Source organism: Pomacea canaliculata, linkage group LG11, assembly GCF_003073045.1.
Source record: "Pomacea canaliculata isolate SZHN2017 linkage group LG11, ASM307304v1, whole genome shotgun sequence".
Lineage (NCBI taxonomy): Eukaryota > Metazoa > Mollusca > Gastropoda > Architaenioglossa > Ampullariidae > Pomacea > Pomacea canaliculata.
In genome coordinates, this window is record NC_037600.1 from 14,467,720 (window position 1) to 14,489,495 (window position 21,776).

General features: G+C 39.8%; 2 protein-coding genes across 3 annotated transcripts; both read left to right on the forward strand.

Moving 5' to 3' along the window:
- Positions 1-983: 983 nt before the first annotated feature.
- LOC112575805 lies at positions 984-21,456 on the forward strand. Of its 2 annotated transcripts, none has more exons than XM_025257832.1 (14): positions 984-1,044; positions 1,316-1,424; positions 1,681-1,860; positions 2,217-2,387; positions 2,641-2,734; positions 2,952-3,163; positions 3,617-3,799; positions 15,868-16,051; positions 16,891-16,982; positions 17,321-17,543; positions 17,851-17,874; positions 18,549-18,686; positions 19,572-19,801; positions 20,429-21,456. In XM_025257832.1, the coding sequence occupies exons 2-14, from the start codon at positions 1,329-1,331 to the stop codon at positions 20,831-20,833; spliced, it is 2,232 nt and encodes a 743-aa protein (XP_025113617.1). In that variant the 5' UTR covers positions 984-1,044; positions 1,316-1,328; the 3' UTR covers positions 20,834-21,456. The 2 variants fall into 2 exon arrangements, with proteins under 2 accessions (XP_025113617.1, XP_025113618.1); XM_025257833.1 differs by lacking the exons at positions 984-1,044; positions 1,316-1,424; positions 1,681-1,860; ... (2 more) ...; positions 2,952-3,163; positions 3,617-3,799 and adding exons at positions 11,301-11,319; positions 12,072-12,180; positions 12,819-12,998; ... (2 more) ...; positions 14,831-15,042; positions 15,500-15,682.
- On the forward strand, positions 4,014-10,234 carry LOC112575806. The gene is made up of 7 exons (XM_025257834.1): positions 4,014-4,152; positions 5,210-5,299; positions 5,662-5,884; positions 6,624-6,647; positions 7,308-7,445; positions 8,462-8,691; positions 9,323-10,234. The coding sequence occupies exons 2-7, from the start codon at positions 5,288-5,290 to the stop codon at positions 9,752-9,754; spliced, it is 1,059 nt and encodes a 352-aa protein (XP_025113619.1). The 5' UTR covers positions 4,014-4,152; positions 5,210-5,287; the 3' UTR covers positions 9,755-10,234.
- Positions 21,457-21,776: the final 320 nt, after the last annotated feature.

Here is a 21,776-nt window from a genome sequence, read left to right on the forward strand (position 1 = left end):
CGAAAGCTAGCACTCTAAAATACAGTTTTAAAAAGGCAGAAACTAGTGAACATAAAGACAATCCAAAAATTGCAGCCAAAAGTAAAACCAAGAGATAACAGAAACAAACAAAAGTAAATCGTGGCGTCTGAATTTTTAAGTATTGATTAGATAGATGGATGTTTCCAAACTGTTAGCTGCTGATGTCTTGCTGCCTGTTGTTTTGACTGCAAGTTAGCAATGTCCTCTCCTTATGACATCGATGTTTCCACTAGAGGTATATTTCTCTTGCTTCTAGGAACAGGTATGTATTTAGTTACTTTGAAATGAGTCAATTAGAGAAGCGCACACACACACACACAAACAGAAAATTAGAGATTTTAACTGTTCATACATGAGTTGATGTGTTTCTATAATTACATGTTCATACACACATTATAAGCGATTATCATTTTGTAATCAAGAGCAAGGTAGAGTGTCTTGTAGGAAGAACTTCGGAGCCTCGATAAAAGAATTAGATTTTCCAGAAAAAAATGAAAGAATGCACAATCAGGATAAATTTTGATTGGAGGATAAGAACAAGAAGGAAGTTTTTTTATACCGGAGTCAGCTTCTTTCCTTTATCACGATTTTCCTAAAATAACGATGTTGCAAACATAGACTCAGGTAGCATGGACATACATGGTATACAAGACTTTTCAGAAACCGTATTTTTTCTGTCAATTAGAGACACTGGAGTCTGATTATATGATTACTGTGTGAATCACTATATATTAATAAAGCTATCATTAGTGGCAGAATAATATCGCAAATCTTAATATTCTTTTAATCTATAAAACAGTTCTATACTGATGGGACTGAATTATTATAAAACAATTCTATACTGAATACTATAATTATTTTCATTATTGCAAATGTTCAAGTCGGTGTCCTTTTTGTTTTGTGTCTTATTGGAGGAAATACATTCATGGCGATATATATAAACTGCGCTTCTCGAGTAGGTCATCACACTGGCACTACCTATCAAAACAAGGCACAAAGAAGGCGGGCCCTAAGGTTCTTAAAGTAAGTCCTAGTTATATTGATTTATTTATTCCTTAAGTAAATTTGAGCATAGATCACAATTGAAACAAAATTTTATTGATCATCATGCTGTCCCTGACTTAACTTGTAAATGGTGTAACGCTTTTGTCTCATGTTACTTTATCGTTCTTTTGTTCATTTTCTTATCTCTTGTGTGTGTGTGTTTGGGAGAGCGTACATGCGTGCACTTGTGTGCATTAATTACGCAATTAAGAAATGTACCTTATTTTCTCGTTTACATTGGTGTTCTCAGCTAGCCCTCAACCATGGAGGTTCGAAAACGACTTGTCATGCTGGCTACAGCCTTGATCAGTCTTGCAACCGTAGCGGTGACCCAACTCAACGTGCATGCAGACAATCCAGTAAGATTGAAGCCATAGAAAACTGTAAATTTTACAATTTAGTGAATAGTCCGAAAACAATGTACGAATGTGGTTTTTAATAGTCCCGCCTGTATTTAATGTTCTTGATCAGCTGAGCACAGTTTTCAAGGACTCTCCATTGGGGCCGTATTCATGAGGCGACGGTAAGTCGTTACCCAGAGTTAAAATGTGGGAATATTTAATCACTATGCCTTCTAGATCTCAGCACTTAATCCGATCTTTTTGTTTTTTACAGGTAGTGCAGCCGGGAGCCTCAGGATTAGAAGTGGTTGACGCTGTTGTGGATCTCATTTACCACTCCTGTATCTTCCCAGAAGATTACTTGTTTCTCCGACGGCTTGCCTATCTGGAAACAGAGGATGGAAAGGCGCCTAGCACTTACATGATGAACACGTATTACAATGGCATATGGAGGGTAAAACATCACTATAGACAGTTCTAGAATGTTCAATACCCAGTCTACCTTATCGCAAAATAATTGCTTTGTTTTCAAATCTTTGTAAGATATTGCTAAATAGATAGGTGTGAAATCTTGTATCTAGCAGGCCTAAGCAAGATTATATTTAGCCAACTTGGAGTGGGAAGTGAAAAGAATAAAATTACATTGCAAAGATATAACATCAGCAACAAAAACATCACACGCAGGGGTGCGCGTGCATATATAATATATCTGGCTCTAACTGTCATCTAACAGGTCGTACTCGGGAGTGTAGCTCACTTTGATTTAGACTTGCAAAGAGACAACATTTAGGCTGGATTTTGACTGTGCAGACGAATAAAGATATGTTCTTCAACACCCAACAACAAAGCTCACCAGCCTTACTGGCAGCCCACAGGAAGATTGAAGCAGCTTTCGGAATCAACTGGCAGAGTGTGAGGTGGGAGGACCTTCAGAAGCCGCTCTACTCCGCTCTTGCTGCCATGCTGACCATCACCTACAGGGTATTGTACAATTCTTACCATTCTCTGGAAAAGTCTGCTTGATCGCTTCTTTGCATTTTCTTCTTCGTCGTCGTATCGTCATCATCATCATCATTGCTTGCACTCCTCCACTAGACGTCGACACGAAAAATATCTCTCGCTTATTATTTGATTTTATGTATTCACTAGTTTTATGCTTGAGGAAACTGTCTAAAACATTGCTGAATAATGAAACTCAGCAATATTATTTTTCTGTTTCGTGAAATCCTCTTAGGGTCTTCAAATACCATCAGCCCCCAATGATCAAGCATCTTTTTGGCTGAGTAACTTTCCATCAGGCGGATCATCAACTATCACATGGGAAAACAGTAAGAGTTTTGTTTGAGCATAAGTTTAACAACTGAACATGAGTGGCATAGAAATAGTGATTACCTTTTGAGTCTAACGGATTTTTTTGATGAACTTTATTCTTCTATTTTCGCTCTCTCATTTCTCTTACGCTCTCTTGTCTATGTCTTGGGTTGTGCTTGTGTTTTGTGGGGAGAGGGGAGCAGCAGTCTCACAGATGCTATTATGCTGACTCAGCTTGCAGCGGGACAGAGCAAGCCGACGTCGTCTTTGTCATCGACAGCGCCACCTCCAGCGAGAACTTTAGATATATGCAGGACTACCTCCAGCGTGTTGTATACGGGCTTCCCGTGGACAACGGTAACGTCCGGGTAGCTCTGTATCAAATTGGAGGCTCTTCCATTCCTCACAGGGATTTCAGCTTGGGAACGAATCTTATAAAAAGCAGTGTAAGTCTCACCTTGGGTTCATGTAGTTCTAATAATTAGTTTTTCTGATGTTACTAATAAATTAACTTTACAAGAAGAAATAATCTGGTTAACGTGTCACCTACAGATGGAAAGAATCGAACAAACAGATAGAAAAAGAAACTTGTCGTAAATGTCTTTAAACATGTTTGTTCATTAGTATTTCACTAACTTGTTTGAGAAAATTTATTCAGGTGCCCCAGGTAGCCAAGATCATTTGAGAGGGATCAAAAAATCATTAATTATGTGATCCATTTATTTTTTTAATACTATTTTCAATTTAAAACGAATAATTCAGTCCCATCACTAGACACTTCTAATAATCTGGAAGATATAAGCCTTATTGTTCTTGACGTTTCAAGAGTTGCTTTTCCATAACTTGAACAAAGATAATATTGTTGCTGCTAATTGCTCTGGTTGATTCTTTACATGCAGATTATGGATACCATTTCTTGGACTTCTCAAACATATTCACTGACCTTGTTAGCACCTGACATAGGTAGCCAGCTTCAGCACATTATAGAAGAGGCCTTTGCATCATCATCACAGCGTCCGAACGCTGCCAAGATCATTGTCTTGGTCACAGACAAACATCAAAACAACTTGATTGGCATGCAGGTAAACATGAAATGATAAAGACTGTCTCCCCCGTACCCAATTGCCCTAGGAATGCAAATCTATTTTTCCATCTGCAGCAGTATGTGTGTGAGCGGATTCACTATACAAGCTCCTGTGCATCTGTAAAGATTGTAATACAACTTCAACAGCATCAAAATGTTGTATGAATATGGTATATTTTCAGGCAATAGCTAAAGGAGTGTCTGTGTTTACTGTGGGGGTCGGCGATGAGGCACTTATGACCTCTCTTGCCCATGTGGCAACTCAGCCTGAGTGCGACCATCAGATACGGGTCGACCAATTTGTCTCCTTGAGCAGCATCGCTCAACAGACACAGTTCAAAATATGCAGAGGTGAGCCTCATGTGTATCTGGGTAGCACCGACTTTCAGACTTAGCTATAAATTTGTCTTTCCTTGAGACACAAATTCCGTAAAGAACATCAGTATTGTATGTATGATGACAAGATTTCTGCCCCAGCCTTTATTTTCTATTGGAGAATGTTGTACCAAGTGTTAAACATTGTAGAGACATTCGTTAAAGTGTCGTGCCCAGGGACAGTAGATATAAAACGAGATTGGGTACATAAGGTATTCACAAGAGACCTCCATATTTTCTAACCAGTAGCAAGTTGAGTAATAGTCCTCCAGGTTTTTAGTCATTTAGTTCTCTCTCTACTAGTCCTTGCCATTCTCTAGTTATTATAGTTGTTGATATTTTCCCTCCTAAACAACGAATCGAGAGTAGGTCTTCCTCTGGGCAAAATGGAAAACTCAAGAAAAAGTGTCTCCGAAGTTATTTAGTTGTATCCATACTCTACAGACTTTATGTTTCTTGGTCTCAGGGAACCAACAAACTGACCCTCGTTTCTTAACTACAGTCGTACTTCGTAGACCAAATTCTTTGTTTTACACCCGGCAAAAAAAATTATTCAGAAAAGTCAGACGATAGTACTGTATATCTACCTAAAATATAAATTAAAAAAGTAAGGAACACAGACAACCGATAAAAGTGAAGATCACTTTTGAAACTTCTTCTTGAAAAGAATAAATCCGAAGGAACTCATGAAAAATAAATTGGAAGGCAAATATTTTTTTAAATGATTAAAATAATATTAAACAACATTTTTATCTCAGGAATAAATGGCTGAGAAAAATTAACTACTTAGAACACTTTCTGCTATTCTGTGGTTTTGAGAATGATTAAAACGGAGTTTGCTAATAAAAAATGATATGGACCAGTAGGAACAAAGAACACATTTTTAATGCTCATGATCAATCGAATAGCTAAATAAGGACACTAAGGACCATTTACAATAAGAGGTAAATACATACACAGAGGTGTTAAATTTATACATTAATTCAGCCTTAAAATTATCCATGCAATAATCTCAAGACTATTGTTCTTACAGAACCCATGATTGCCCTGGGAGCGGCTCGCTGTCGTCTGGACGAGTGTCGCAACATAGCTTTCCCGATGACCTCACCAAATGACAGTCAGAGTGAGTGAAAACTTGCTGTCATCAGCTGTGTGTTTATTTAAAAAAACGCGTAATCCTCACGCGCTTGCTGATGCGGGCGCCAGTTTGAGATAGGAAAACCCTCCATTGCTTTCTGCCCCTCGTTTTCTCCAAGCTGTTAGTCAAAAGTAGTATCACAACACCCACTTTTCCCACTTTGTGAAGATAATTCCTTTCGTGTGGTGATGACCTAGTGACGACATGGTGATGGCATGGTCATTGCCAATAAAGCAAATGGGACATGCTATTGACCATGTCATGCTGACAAGCGAAACACAATATTTACTGTCATTGCACTTCAATTCTAAGCAAAAGCAGTTAGACACCTCTCTCTCTGCTCCCAGGCCACCACCACCTGCAGCAGCGGAATAATCTACGTCTCCACTCGCAGCCCGAGGCCCACCGGAAGTTTCTGGGATGCGAAGGACCTGGTTGTGGACGCTACTTCCAACGCAGCTCATGCGTCGGTCTCTGGCATCTCGCCATACGTTTATGCAAAATTCACTGAGGTCACTCCTGGGGCTTCAAGCTGCTACGCCGTGATCGAAGCGTACGACGGATTAACAAGTAAGTCTAAGCAAGGTGCATAAGCATGGTACGAAGTACATAAATATAAACAGATGTGCACTTCATCTGTGGTTGTGTTTATGAAGCGAGGGTAAGTCGTTGCTCTGTGGAACTCAACACAAGCATATTGTTTTCAAAGTTATAAAGCTGTATATGTACAATGCAGATGTTTTACCCATGGAGTCCTAGTTATAAAGGTGGCATCAAAGGTGCTCTGGAGGTAAAAAAACATGCAACAGTGCCTTAACTTTGGGAACAAGACGCTTTTCCTTGAGTTCCCACTTTGCCCTCGAATATTAACTTACACTTGCTTCATAACTACGGCCCCTTGGACCCTCCAAACTCTCCTTAAAACTATACACACTCACCATTTTTTTGACACTGTAGACATGTAGACTTTGGCAATGATGTCAGTAAATTTATTAAGACGAGTATCAGGAGGCTCTACCACTTTAAAAACAAAAGTCAATCTGTTGTCGCCGCTGACCATATGATCTTGCAATGTCCAACAGACCATCCAGAATATTCGCCCTGCTCAGCAATAGAGAGATAACCCTGTATTTGTTTATTAGGAATTGAAGTATGTTCACCACCTTGTTTTCCTATCTGTATTATTCTTTCTTAGTTCACGTGGGTTTTTTTATACCATGGCTTCTTTTTAATTTTCCTCATTTCTGCTGTTTTGTTTAGTTTGGTCTAGAGAATTCTTTTACCGCAACAAGAATTCATTTCGTTGCAGCACCAGTGTACCAGCCTACATTACGTAAGTCTCTCTTTTCTGTTTTGTACGCGAGTTTGTACTTGTCTGCCTGTGTCTACCTGAATGTGAATGATTATTTATACCGACTCGACTGAGGTTTTTGTCACGGCATTGAAATGTAGGCATGGAAACAAACGCACTAAACACACTTCATTTGTTAAGTGATCAAACTAAAATAAGACGATATGGCAACAGTCGTACATTGTAATTCTCATTGATATTTATGGTTTGACGGCGATTTCGTGGTGTGTAAAAATAAATGGTTTGCATATCCCACACTGCATCATACAGTGACGTCATGTTCAGAAGTTTATGCTGTAGCCAATCGGATCTTTCGGATTGTGACGTCATCTCTAGGTGTCCTTATTACAAACAAAATATTTACACAAACATTTGGGCAAGCTGTGCTGTTACTACTGTTCCTTGTCAATATTCTGGAAGATTTTCTAAATTTTTTGACTTTACAGTCTTGAGATCTGAAAACAGAATAAATATTTATTTTTATTATCCTTGCGTGGTTTTTATTACCTTGAAAAAACTGTTTCCATGCCTGGTGAGCTTAGAAATTTATCATTATATACTTCTCAACTAAACTGTACCCATTTGAATATATATATATGACTTGCTATATTAATAACAGCTGTCTTATACGTGACTTTTCAGCGACATTTTACTATCCGAATCCGAATCCTTGCCAAGCGCTGGGTAGAACAGAAGACCGGTTTGCCTATCCATTTAACACCCGCATGTTCATACAATGCGATCTGCAGGACAGGATGTACCTGACCATATGCCCACCTGGTCAGTTCTCTTTGTAGTGCAATATCTTCATATTTATCATTATTGTTATAAAATAGTGAAACTACTTACTATATATATCTTACTTTTCTACTTACGTGAATCAATTATACTTATGAAAATATATTTTTAGACATGCCTCCACTACTCACAAATCGAAATATTTTACAAATATAATCTAAGATTATATCTAACTTTTATTGGAAGGGAGTGGAATTGCAATCTCATTTTCCCCTTCCACGAATCTGGACAGCAGATAAGCAAGGGCTAATGAACAAACATCGCACGGTCCCATCGCAAATGTCAAGCAAAGAGAATAACACTCGAACGACTTCATTAACATTCTGGCAACAGAAGGAAAAAAAAAACTGTCGGAAAGTGGAAGGTCTGTACATCGGGTAAAAAACTTTCACGAATTGCAACGTCTACCCAATGAGACAACGTGAACTAGCGGAAGTCCAATGGGAGACTTTGGGGAGACTTCATCAGACAAAGACCAAAAGATCGGACACACCATGGAAAAGCACATTAATGGTGCGCACAGCTCATCCAGAGGAAAGTGTAACAGCAGACTTATTTCCGTTGGAATCTCAGCCAGACTAACAGTATTGCCACGGAACATGAGAAGATAACAGCAAGGTGGCTTGTAAATAACACCACCATCACGGCAACAAGAAGGCTTCAGCTGTCAAAGAAGAGTTCTGACACAACGGAGAGATGACCTTTTCCACTTGTAGATGCCAGCCAGCATGTCCCAGAGCAGCCGGAGGAGCAACAAAGATTCTGTAAACACATTAGTCCTACCAGAAAAGAAAGAGACAAACTTTGAAGACAGAAAAATAAATTAGTACGACACAGGATTCGACGACCATCTACATTGGACCGAGACCCACACGTTCGCAACAGGATAAAGTTTACGGTCAGCTAGAGCTGTGCACATGTATGATTTCATTCATGTATTTACGCCTATAAGAATGTCTTACGAAATAATACGTCTTCTTTACATGTTAACATTTCAGAAGTGCCTACCTTCGACCCAAACTGCAAATTCTGCGTTGGACCGAGCGTACCTTCCCTAGCCAGCTGCACTCCAGGGACCAATGACTTATGTGGTCTCTCATCTAACCCCTGCACCAAGTACAACCTGCTCAACAACAACTACTTCTTTGCGTGCCCCAGAGACAGCAGAGAGTACCTGCAGTGCGACCCTTGGGGCAATCCCCACTTGCAGTTTTGTCCGTTGTCAGCGGTAAGCCAAAAGTTCTTTAATTACCTTAAACATCAGAGGCAGAAGAGAAGGTAGGCAAGAACCACTACTCCCACTAAAAACAGCAGCAGCATTAGTAGTATATATAGTAGGAGTAGAAGATCTAGAAGCTGAAGACGTGAAAGAAGACGAGAATGATGAAGCGTAAGCTATGAGTGAGGGGATGAAGTAAGGGCGGAAGAGAGAAAACGAAGAGAAGGGAGAGAATCCAAGCTTTGATTCTTTGTGACTCACAGCATAGCAACACGCTTTTATTTTTTTTTTTTTTATCTCATACTTTTAGAAAACCAGTGTGAAGTAAACATTTTGCAACAAAGATTTTACTTTCTTACTACGAAACAATAATAAAAAAAATTGAGGTTAGTAGCAGATGATCTCCATGGCTTTCCTTCTGTCGACCTCGTTTGAGTGAAGGTTGCGTAAAATTACGCAGTGTACTACTACTGCTATTTACAAACCAGATTTTATCGACTGTCTGGATGTATTCAAACTATCTTCTCTGCATGCGTTTCCCCCACCTCCTTTCTCGAATATTTTTTCTCGTTTTGTTAGTTATCCTCCCCATAAACGTGGTCTGGCTAACTTTTCACGTTTATTCGTTGTCTCCAACTAGGTGTGGCAACAGGACCAGCTGAGCTGCGTGATGCCATCGGTGTCTGGCCACTGTGTCGGCAGCTCCCTGTATGAACCCGACCCCACTGATCCCCACAGTTATTATTTGTGCTACAACCATCAGGCTTACCATTTGACGTGCTATCCTCCCACATACATATGGAACCAGATGTTGAACAGCTGCCAGACTACGATCATCTTCACCACCCCTACCTCTACCCCCACCACCTACACTATCGGCAGCCATATCCCCATTGGCTCCGTTAGGTATGGGTACCCGTGTACCCGTGAAAACATCGCGGCAGACAGGCTGTACTTCCCGTACGCCCAAGACGAGACCAAATACATCCAGTGCGACCTATGGGGGGATGCTTTCCTCATGACCTGCCAGCCGGGCTTCCACTTCCTTGCCGAGTCCAGCACTTGTGTCTAATCAGACAACAGTCATCCTTGCAAACTGCTATACTTTCATGTCCAGCTCATTTCAGATGTCTGTACCTTGTAACGGAACGTATACAGGCGCGTCAGTTAAATTCCAGAGAACTGCGCTCACTATTTCTTCTTTGTTGAACTGCACAGTTCAGTTGAAGGGTATGCAAACGATTAACAAGTATAGTTCCTCCATTTCACACACGATAGTTTCGCTGAAAAAAGACTAGAAAAAGGTCAGAAGTAGAAAATCTCCACGGCTTTACCTTTGTCAATGGCCCGCTCAGAGGTGAAAATTACAGAATAAATGTTATTTGGTTTATTATGCAATAAATGTTTCTGGACTTGCTACAAGATTTATACAGACGAATAATGCGAGTGATAATGCGAATGCCAGATAGTGGAAATATGTACATTTTGCTTATTACAGATTTTATTTTTGTCTGTTAACATCGAAGAAAATAAACTCAATGTTAAAAATGTGCTCTCCCTGATTTTTATGCCTCCTTCGTTTTATTGAGAACAGATTATAGAGATAAGCTATAGGAAACTTTTATAGAACAATAATAATAAGTGCAGATTTTAATCATACTGATGATAGTACTACTACAAGTGGAGATCAGAAAGAATACGTGGTACAAAAGAGGCCATCATGAACCAGCTAGACACAGAGAGAGAACATTAGCTAATTAGACCTGCAAAATTAAGCATCACTATTCATGTTATGAAAGAAAACTGCATTGACCCTCAGCCAAACTAAATATGTGACGGCGGTGACAAATAATCTTAAAAATGACAAAGACAAAAATTACTACTTCCAGAAAAGCACATAAAGCAAGTATTTGTATTAGTGATTAGTGACACCTAACAGATATTGGGTAATTAAAAAGTGTTTTTAGTGACAGTAAGGAATTGTTCTAGAGTAAAAAATGGTTTCTAATGTCGGTAAGGGTTAGTTATTAGCGGAAATGTTTTAGTAGTAATGAATAAATAATAATTAGCGGCAATAGGGAATGAATTCTAACAGCAATAAGGAATGCTTCTGTTGGTGAAGAGATTGTCCTGGGTACTAATATTTTAAAATTATCTCGAAGAAGAAAACGCGAAAAGATGATTTAAAGACTGGCAAGCTGACTTAGAGACTGATAGACTGAGAAATGAGAGAATGTCTAAAGTGCTTAAAGTCGAAGTGGTCGCTTAGAAAACTGAAATGCGACTTTGACCGTGATTTCTTTATCTCCCTAAAATACATTAACAAACCCTGCGATAGAGAAGAACACAGTGAGCTCAGAACCTGATGTATTTTCTTTATTTCTAATATCTTTTTATCATCTAAATCGACCCAGTCTCGGGAACATATGACAATAGAACGCAATTTATTGATAAGAAAATTTTTTTTTTACATCGGTGTCTCCTTCAAGGACAACAGGTTCCACGTAATCCTAAAAACAGTGCATTTCTCTCTCTATATATATAAAAAAACTTTGTCCCTAACAGCAGCAGGACAGAGGTACACAGACATCATTGTTTCCACTAGAGGCTTATTTCTCTTGGAGTTTCTACGAACAGGTATGTTTTTAGTTACTTTAAAATAAGTCAATTAGAGATGCACACACACATAAACAAACAAAAAAGGAGAGATTTTAAATGTTCATACATGGTTTGATGTATTTCTATATGCATGTTCAAACCCACATTATAAGCCATTATCATTTGCTTATCAACGTTAGCAAGGTAGAGTGTCCTTGTAGGAAGAACTTCGGAGCTTCGATAAAAGATTTAGCTTTTCCAGAAAAAATGAAAGAACGCACAAGCAGGTTGTTCAACAATAAATTTTGATTGGTGGATAATAACAAGAGGGAAGTTCTTTTATACCCGAGTCAGCTTCTTTCCTTTATCACGATTTTCCCAAAATAACGATGTTGCAAACATAGACTCAGGTAGCATGGACTTACATGGTATACAAGACTTTTCAGAAACCGTATTTTTTCTGTCAATTAGCGACACTGGGGTCTGATTATATGATTACTATGTGAATCACTATATATTAAGAAAGCTATTTTAGGCAAAGGAATATCGCAAAACGAAATGTTCTTTTAATCTGTAAAACTATTCTATGGATAAATACTATAATTATTTTCATTATTGCAAGTGTTCAAGTCGATGTCCTTTTCGTTTTGTGTCTTATTGGAGGAAATACATTACTATATATGTATGTGTTTGTGTGTGTGTTTGGGAGAGCGTACATGCGTGCACTTGTGTGCATTAATTACGCAATTAAGAAATGTACCTTATTTGCTCGTTTACATTGGTGTTGTCAGCTAGCCCTCAACCATGGAGGTTCGAAATCGACTAATCCTGCTGGCTACAGCCTTGATAAGTCTTGCAACCGTAGCGGTGACCCAACTCAACGTGCATGCAGACAGTCCAGTAAGATTGAAGCCATAGAAAACTGTAAATTTTACAATTTAGTGGATAGTCCGAATGTGCCTATATTTAATGTTCTTCGTCAGATGAGCACAGTTTATCAAGCTTGCGGACGCTCCATTGGGGCCGTATTCATGAGGTGAGGGTAAGTCGTTACCCAGGGTTAAAATGGGGAAATCAAGATATAACATTTGTCTCGATACTTAACGGTCAAGTGTCCAAAATCCTGTGAATACTGCTTTACGTCAGGGTATTTCTTATCATATCTATGATCCCTGAAATAAAATGTCACCCACTAAGTCTGAACTTACATTTATAGGCATGGAGATAAGACACTTGTTCTTGATTTCCCGGTTTATCGACTTGCCCTCGCTTTATGAATACGGCACCAGGTCATTAGGAGGTCATTACCCAGCTCGTCCCAAGCAAAGGGACTGCGTTTTCGTAAAGAATCTGACGGTTAAGTTAGCTTGGAGGGCAATAAACGTTCCAAGCTTGTCAAATTATTTATTGTTATGTCTTTTTTGTAGAAAGGGAAATGACACTCACTATATGTTTCTTTTTCGATGAAATTTTTTTAATCATTAGACCCACTTAATCTTAGCCTTTAATACAACCTTTTTATTTTTTTTTTTTCACAGGTAGTGCAGGCGGGAGCCTCAGGATCAGACGTGGTTGACGCTGTTGTGGATCTCATTGACCACTCCTGTATCTTCCCAGATGATTACTTGTTTCTCCGACGGCTTGCCTATCTGGAAACAGAGGATGGAAAGGCGCCTAACACTTACATGATGAACACGTATTACAATGGCATATGGAGGGTAAAACATCTGAACAGACAGTTCTAGAATGTTCAGTATCCCGTCTTCGTTATGGCCAAAAATATTGCTTGTTTTCTAAGAACCAAGTAGAAAAGGTGTGAAATCATTTATCTAGCAGGCCTAAGCAGAGTTATATTTAGCCAACTTGGAGTGGGAAGTAAAAGAATAAAATTATATTGCAAAGATATAGTACCAGCAACAAAAACATCACACGCACGCACGAACTAACAGGTCGTATTCGGGAGAGTAGCACGCTTTGATATAGACTTGCATGTAAACAACAGTTAGGCTGGATTTTGACTGTGCAGACGAATAAAGATATGTTCATGGAAACCCAACAACAAAGCTCACCAGCCTTACTGGAAGCCCACAGGAAGATTGAAGCAGCTTTCGGAATCAACTGGCAGAGTGTGAGGTGGGAGGACCTTCAGAAGCCGCTCTACTCCGCTCTTGCTGCCAAGCTGTACATCACCTACAGGGTATTGAACAATTCTTGCCATTCTCTGGAACAGTCTGCTTGATCGCTTCTTTGCCTTTTCTTCTTCGTCGTCATAGTAATCATCAGCATCATCTTCCCTTCTTGCACTCCTCCTCTAGCCGTCAACACGAAAAATATCTCTTGCTTATTATTTTATTTTATGTATTCACTTGTTTTATGCTTGAGATAACCGTGAACAGCATTGCTGAATAATGAAACTCTGAGTAATATTATTTTTCTGTTTCGTGAAATCCGCTTAGGGTCTTCAAATACCATCATCCCCCAACGATCAAATATCTTTTTGGCTGAGTAACTTTCCATCAGGCGGATTATCAACCATCGGATGGGAAAACAGTAAGAGTTTTGTTTGAGAATAAGTTTAACAATTAAACATGTGTGGTGTATAGAAATAGTGATTACCTTTCGATTTTAATGACATTTTGCTGAAGTTTTATTCTTCTACTTTTGCTTTGGTCTCACAGCTCACATTGGTGTTGAAGATGTGGGTCTTACTGCGGAAGGATAATGCTCGGGAGTTCCAGATGGGGCGTAGGCTGTTGAAAGCAGACCTGGCCTTGTTGATGGGGATTTTGATGTCATCGTCTGCTCCATCATCCTTGTTGACAATGCTCCTCAGATACGTGAAGCGGTCTGTTTCCAGAATGTTCTCTCCTTGAAGTTGGACTGGAAATTCCTGCTTGTTATTGATTCTCATCACTTCGGCGTTCTTTCTGTTGATCTTTAAGCCAGTCTTCTCTGCTTCCTCTGCTAGCTGGCTCAGTTTGGTTTGTGCATGTTGTTGCCGATGAGATAGGAGACTAATGCCATCTGCAAAGTCCAGGTTCTCTAGCTGTTTGGTGAAGGTCCACTGGATACGGTGTTGTTGTCCTGGGTTGTCTTGCGGATAATCCTATCTATGATTATCAGGATTATTGTAGGTGATAATATGCAACCCTGTCTTACACCGTTCTTCACTACAAAATGTTTAGTGAGTTTGCCGTTTTGAATAACTTGGCAAGACCAGTCTTCGTACAACCCCTGAAAAAGGTTTATGAGCTTAGGTGAAATACCATAATGGATCACCATCCTCTATATGACAATGTCCAACGCCCTCTCAAAGTCCACAAAAGTTACATAGAGGGAGGACTGACACTCAATAGACTGCTCAATCATGATACTGAGGGTGACAATGTGCTTCACCTATCCTGCCAAACGCTGCTTGTTTTGGTGGTGGTGGTTTGTTTGTTTGTTTGTTTGTTTGTTTGTTTGTTTGTTTGTTTGTTTGTTTGTTTGTTTGTTTGCTTGTGAGAGAGAGAGGAGCAGCAGTCTCACAGATGCTATTATGCTGACTCAGCTTGCAGCGGGACAGAGCAAGCCGACGTCGTCTTTGTCATCGACAGCGCCACTTCCAGCGAGAACTTTAGATATATGCAGGACTACCTCCAGCGTGTTGTATACGGGCTTCCCGTGGACAACGGTAACGTCCGGGTAGCTCTGTATCAAATTGGAGGCTCTTCCATTCCTCACAGGGATTTCAGCTTGGGAACGAATCTTATAAAAAGCAGTGTAAGTCTCACCTCGGATTCATGTGGCTCTAATAAGTGACAGTTTTTCTGATGATACTAATAAATTAACTTTAGAAGAAGAAATAATCTGGTTAACGTGTCACGTATAGATGGAAAGAATCGGAGAAACAGATAGATAAGCCACTAGAAAAAGAAACTTGTCAAAAATTTCTTTAAACATGTGTGTTCATTAGTACTTGACTAATACGTTTTCGCAAAATCCCTTCAGGTGCCACAGGTAGCCAAGATCATTTGAGAGGGATCAACAAAAATCATTAATTATATAATTCATTTATTTTAAATAAAATTTTCAATTTTAATACGAATAATTCAGTCCTATCACTAGACACTTCTAACAACCTGGAAGACAAAGTTCCGTTTCAGGAGTTGCTTTTCCTTGACTTGGCCAAAAATCATATTTTTGCTGCTAATTGCTCTGGTTGATTCTTTTCATGTAGATTATGGATACCATTTCTTGGACTTCTCAGATATATTCACTGACCTCGTCAGCACCTGACATAGGTAGCCAGCTCCAGCCCGTTCTAGGCGAGGCCTTTGCATCATCAGCACAGCGTCCGAACGCTGCCAAGATCCTTGTCTTGGTCACTGACAAACATCAATCCAACTTGATTAGCATGCAGGTAAACATAAAATGATAAAGACTATCACCCCCCTATCCAATGGACTTAGGGAATGCAGATCTATTTTTCCATCTGCATCAGTATGTGTGTGTTCGGATGCCCTATACAAACCCCTGTGCAGCTCCAAAGATTGTAATACAACTTCAACAGCATCAAAATGTTGTATGAATATGGTATATTTTCAGACAGCAAGGGATATGGCAACAGCTGAAGGAGTGTCTGTGTTTACTGTGGGGGTCGGCGATGAGGCACTTATGACCTCTCTTGCCCATGTGGCAACTCAGCCTGAGTGCGACCATCAGATACGGGTCGACCAATTTGTCTCCTTGAGCAGCATTGCTCAACAGACACAGTTCAAAATATGCAGAGGTGAGCCTTATGTGTATTTGGGTAGCACCGACTTTCAGACCTAGTTACAAATCTGTCTTTCCTAGAAACACAGATTCCATAAAGAACATCAATATTGTATGTGTGATGACAAGATTTCTGTCCCATCCTTTATTTTCTTTTGAAGAATGTTGTACAAGGTGATTACTAAGTGTTAAACATCGTAGCGACATTCGTGAAAGTATCGTGTCCAGGGACCGTAGATATAAAGCGAGATTGGGTACATAAGGTATTCACAAGAGACCTCCATTTTTGTCTACCAGTAGCAAGTTTAGTGATAGTCCTCCAGGTCGCTTTTTAGTTATTTAGTTCTCTCTCTACTAGCCATGCCATTCTGTAGTTATTATGGTTGTTGATTTTCCCTCCTAAACAACGAATAGAGAGTAGGCCTTTTCCTCAGGGCAAAATGGAAAACTCAAGAAAAAGCTTCTCCGAAGTAATAAAGTTGTATCCATACCCTACAGACTTAAAGTTTCTTGATCCCATGGAACCGTTATCATTGCCTTATAACTACAGTTCCTTGGGTAACACAAATAAACGTTCCCTCGTTTCTTAACTACTGTCGTACTTAGTAGACCCAGTTCTTTGTTTTACACCATGACAAATATTATTCAGAAAAAGTCAGACGATAGAACTGTATATCTACCTAAAAATAAATTGCAAAGGTAAGTCATACAGACAACCGATAACAGTAAAGGCCACTTTTGAAACTTCTTTCCTGAAAAGAATAATTCCGAAAAATATCTCACGGAAAATAACCTGGAAGGTAAATATTTTGTAAAATAATTAAAAGAATATTAAACAATTTAACTTTCTTACAGAACCCATGATTGCCCTTGGAGGGGTCCGCTGTCGTCTGGACCAGTGTCGCAACATAGCTTTCCCCATGACCTCACCACAAATGACAGTCAGAGTGAGTTAAAACTTGATGTCAGCAGCTGTGTGTAATTATCGCGCACTTGCTGATGCGGGCGCCTATTAGCGACAAGAAAGCTCTTCATTACCTTATGCTCCTAGTTTTCTCCAAGCTGTTAGTCAGCATCACAACACCTACTTCTCCTACTTTCTTTCACCACTGGTGAAGATAATTCCTTTCGTGTGGTGATGACCTACTGACGACAAGGTGATTGGTAATAATGTAAATGTGACCATGTGGCTCTGCCATCGGCCATGTCATGCTGGCAAACAAAATACGATTTTTGAACTTCAATTGTAAGTAAAGGCAGTGCAGACACCTCTCTCTGCTCCCAGGCCGCCACCAACTGCAGCAGCGGAATAATCTACGTCTCCACTCGTAGCCCGAGGCCCACCGGAAGTTTCTGGGATGCGGAGGACCTGGTTGTGGACGCTACTTCCAACGCAGCTCATGCGTCGGTCTCTGGCAGCTCGCCATACGTTTATGCAACATTCACTGAGGTCATTCTTGGGGCTTCAAGCTGCTACGCCGTGATCGAAGCGTACGACGGATTAACAAGTAAGTCTAAGCAAGGTGCATAAGCATGGTACGAAGTACATAAATATAAACAAATGTGCACTTCATCTGTGGTTGTCCAACAGACCATCAAAAATATTCTCTCTGCTCAGCAATAAAGAGATAACTCTGTGTTTGTTTATTAGTAATTGAAGTATGTTTATCACCTTGTTTTCCTACCTGTATTATTCTTTCTTAGTTACGTGGTTTTTTTAACCATGCCTTCTTATTAATTTTCCTCTTTTATGCTGTTTTGTTTAGCTTGGTCTAGAGAATTCTTTTACCGCAACAAAAATTCATTTCGTTGCAGCACCATCGCACCCGCAAACAATACGTAAGTCTCTCTTTTCTGTGAGGTACGCGAGTTTGTACTTGTCTGCCTGTGTCTACCTGAATGTGAATGATTATTTATACCGACTCGACTGAGATTTTTGTCACGACATTGAAATGTAGGCATGGAAACAAAAGCACTAAACACACTTTATTTGTTAAGTGATCAAACTAAAAATAAGACGATGTGGCAACAGTCGTACATTGTAATTCTCATTGATATTTATGGTTTGACGGCGATTTTGTGGTGTGTAAAAATAAATGGTGGGCATATCCCACACTGCATCATACAGTGACGTCATGTTCAGAAGTTTATACTGTAGCCAATCAGATTTCGAACGGATTGTGACGTCATATCTACGTGTCCTTATTACAAATAAAATATTTACATAAACATTTGGGCAAGCTGTACTGTCGTTACTTCCGTTATGTTCCTTATCGGTATTCTGACTTAAGATTTTCTTAATTTTTTGAGTTTACAGTATTGAGGTCTGAACACAGAATAAATAATTATTTTTACTATGCTCGAGTCGTTTTTATTACAGGAAAAAAATGTTAACATGAGTACTCAGTCCAGAAATTTATCATTATATACTTCTCAACTAAACTGTACCCATTTGAATATATATATATAATATTGTTATATTAATAAAAGCTGTCTTATACGTGACTTTTCAGCGACAATTTACTATCCGGATCCGAATCCTTGCCAAGCGCTGGGTAGAACAGAAGACCGGTTTGCCTATCCATTTAACACCCGCATGTTCATACAATGCGATCTGCAGGACAGGATGTACCTGACCATATGCCCGCCTGGTCAGTTATCTTTGCATTGCGATATCTTCATATTCATTCTTATTGTTACAAAATATGATCGAAGATTATATCTAACTTTTATTGGCAGTGATCAGATTGCAATCTGATTTTTCCTCTTCCACAAATCTGGACAGAAGATAAGCAAGGGTTAATGAACAAACATCGCACGGTCCCCTAACATTCTGGCAATAGAAGGAAAAAAAACTGTCGGAAACCGGAAGGTGTGTACATCAGGGAAAAAAACATTCACCAACTGCAACGTCTACGCAATGAAACATCGTGAACTAGCTGAAGTCCAATGGACAGACTTGGGGAGACTTCGTCAAACAAAGACCAAACGATCGTGCACACCATGGAAAAGCACATTAATGGTGCGCACAGGTCATCCAGAGGAAAGGGAATGGAACTCTGCGCCAGTGTAACAGCAGACTGATTTCCGTTGGCATCTCAGCCAGACTTACACTATTGCCACAGAACAGGAGGTGATAACAGCAAGATGGCCTGTAAATAACAGCATTATCACGGCAACATGAAGGCTTCAGCTGTCAAATAAGAGTTCTGACAGAAAGTAGAACTCAACGGAGCGATGACCTTTCCACCTTGCAGATAAAAACATGGCAGCCAGCATGCCTCAGAGCAGCCAGAGGAGCAGCAAATATTCTGTAAATACATTAGTCCTACTAGAAAATAAAGAGACAAACTCTGAAGGCAGAAAAATTAATTAATACAACACAGGATTCGACGACCATATGCAGTAGACCCAGACCCACACGTTCGCAATAGGATGAAGTTGCCGGTCAGCACATATACGAGTTCATTCATGCATTTACGTGTATAAGAATGTCTCACGGCATAATGCGTCTTCTTTACATGTTTACATTTCAGAAGTGCCTACCTTCGACCCAAACTGCAAATTCTGCGTTGGACCGAGCGTACCTTCCCTAGCCAGGTGCACTCAAGGGACCAATGACTTATGTGGTCTCTCTTCTAACCCCTGCACCAAGTACAACCTGCTCAACAACAACTACTTCTTTGCGTGTCCCAGAGACAGCAGCGAGTACCTGCAGTGCGACCCTTGGGGCAATCCCCACGTGCAGTCTTGTCCGTCGTCAGCGGTAAGCCAAAAGTTCCTTAATTACCTTGAACATCAGAGAAGGTCGGCAAGAACCACTACTCCCACTAAAAACAGCAGCAGCATTAGTAGTATCTATAGTAGGAGTAGAAGATCTAGAAGCTGAAGACGTGAAAGAAGACGATAATGATGAAGCACAAGTTATGAGTGAGGGGATGAAGTAAGGGCGGAGGAGAGAAAACGAATAAAAGGGAGAGAATTCAAGCTGTGATTCTTGGTGGCTCACAGCATAGCAACACACTTTTATTATTTATTTATCTTCTTCATCTCATCCTTTTATCAAACCAGTGTGAAGTAAACTTATTTCGTAACAACGGTTTTTCTTTCCTACTACGAAACAATAATAAAAAAAGAGTGAGGTTAGTAGCAGATGATCTCCATGGCTTTCCTTCTGTCGACCTCGCTTGAGCAAAGGTTGCGTAAAATTGCGCAGTTTACTACTACTACTATTTACAAACCAGATTTAATCGACTGTCTGGATGTATTCAAACTATCTTCGCTGCATGCGTTTCCTCCACCTTTCTCGAATATTTTTTCTCGTTTTGTTAGTTATCCTCCCCATAAACGTGGTCTGGCTAACTTTTCACATTCATTCGTTGTCTCCAACTAGGTGTGGCAACAGGACCAGCTGAGCTGCGTTTTTCCACAGGAGTCTGGCCTCTGTGTCGGCAGCTCCCAGTATGTACCCGACCCCGCTGATCCCCACAGTTATTATCTGTGCTACAGCCATCAGGCTTACCATTTGACGTGCTATCCTCCCACATACATATGGAACCAGATGTCGAACAGCTGCCAGACTTTTACCACCACCACCACCACTGCCACCACTACCACCCGCATCAACGGGGTCGACCGTACCCTTTGTACCCCTGAAAACATCGCGGCAGACAGGCTGTACTTCCCGTACGCCGAAGACGAGACCAAGTACATCCAGTGCGACCTATGGGGGGATGCTTTCCTCAAGTCCTGCCAGCCAGGCTTCCGCTTCCTTCCCGAGTCCAGCACTTGTGTCTAATCAGACATCAGTCCTACACGTTGTAAATGGTAGAAGACGCTTGAGCCTTGCAAACTGCTATGTTTGTATGTACAGCTTATTTCAGATGTCTGTATCTTGTAACGGAATGTAAGTTAAATTCCAGAGAACTGCGCTCACTATTTCTTCTTTGTTGAACTGCACAGTTCAGTTGAAGGGTATGCAAACGATTAACAAGTATAGTTCCTCCATTTCAAACACGATAGTTTCGCTGAAAAAAGACTAGAAAAAGGTCAGAAGTAGAAAATCTCCACGGCTTGACCTTTGTCAATGGCCCGCTCAGAGTTCGTTCAAAATTACACAATAAATGTTATTTGGTTTATTACACAAAAGAACGATTTATTATTCAAGAAATGTTACTTGATTTGTTACACAACAACACTTGGTCTATTACACACTAATACTTGGTTTATTATGAAATAAGTAATGCTTGGTTTATTATGCAATAAATGTTTCTTGATTGTTGCTTTAATACAAAATGTATACAGACGCATGCACGAGTGATAATGCGAATGCCAGATTGTGGAAATATGTACATTGTGCTTCTTAAATAATGTTTTTTGTCTGTAAACAACGAAAAAAATAAAGTCAATGTCAAAAATGTGCTCTGCCTGATTTTTATGCCTCCTTTATTTGATTGAGAACAGATTATAGAGATAAGCGATTGGAAACTTTTGTCAAAGAGCAGAACTTAATACTACTTCTACTTCTACCACTTTGGAATAATAAAAATGGTTTCTAGCAGCACTAAGGAATGATTTCTACGGGTGATGGTACTAATATTTTAAAATGATCAAGAAAAAGAAAACAAAAGATTATTCAAAGCCTGGCAAGCAGACTCGGGGACTGATAGACTGATAGTCTAAGAAATTAGAGACTGTGTAACAAATAAAAGTCCCCTGACACTGTTTTAACCAGATTGCAT

Bases quoted from the DNA above. Each gene is read 5' to 3' on its own strand.
- LOC112575805 (XM_025257832.1), top strand. From the start codon at position 1,329: ATGGAGGTTCGAAAACGACTTGTCATGCTGGCTACAGCCTTGATCAGT. The intron at 16,052-16,890 runs GTGAGCCTTATG...ACTTTCTTACAG, and splicing joins ACAGTTCAAAATATGCAGAG to AACCCATGATTGCCCTTGGA. The intron at 17,875-18,548 runs GTAAGTCTCTCT...GTGACTTTTCAG, and splicing joins ATCGCACCCGCAAACAATAC to CGACAATTTACTATCCGGAT.
- LOC112575806 (XM_025257834.1), top strand. The intron at 6,648-7,307 runs GTAAGTCTCTCT...GTGACTTTTCAG, and splicing joins AGTGTACCAGCCTACATTAC to CGACATTTTACTATCCGAAT. The intron at 8,692-9,322 runs GTAAGCCAAAAG...GTCTCCAACTAG, and splicing joins AGTTTTGTCCGTTGTCAGCG to GTGTGGCAACAGGACCAGCT.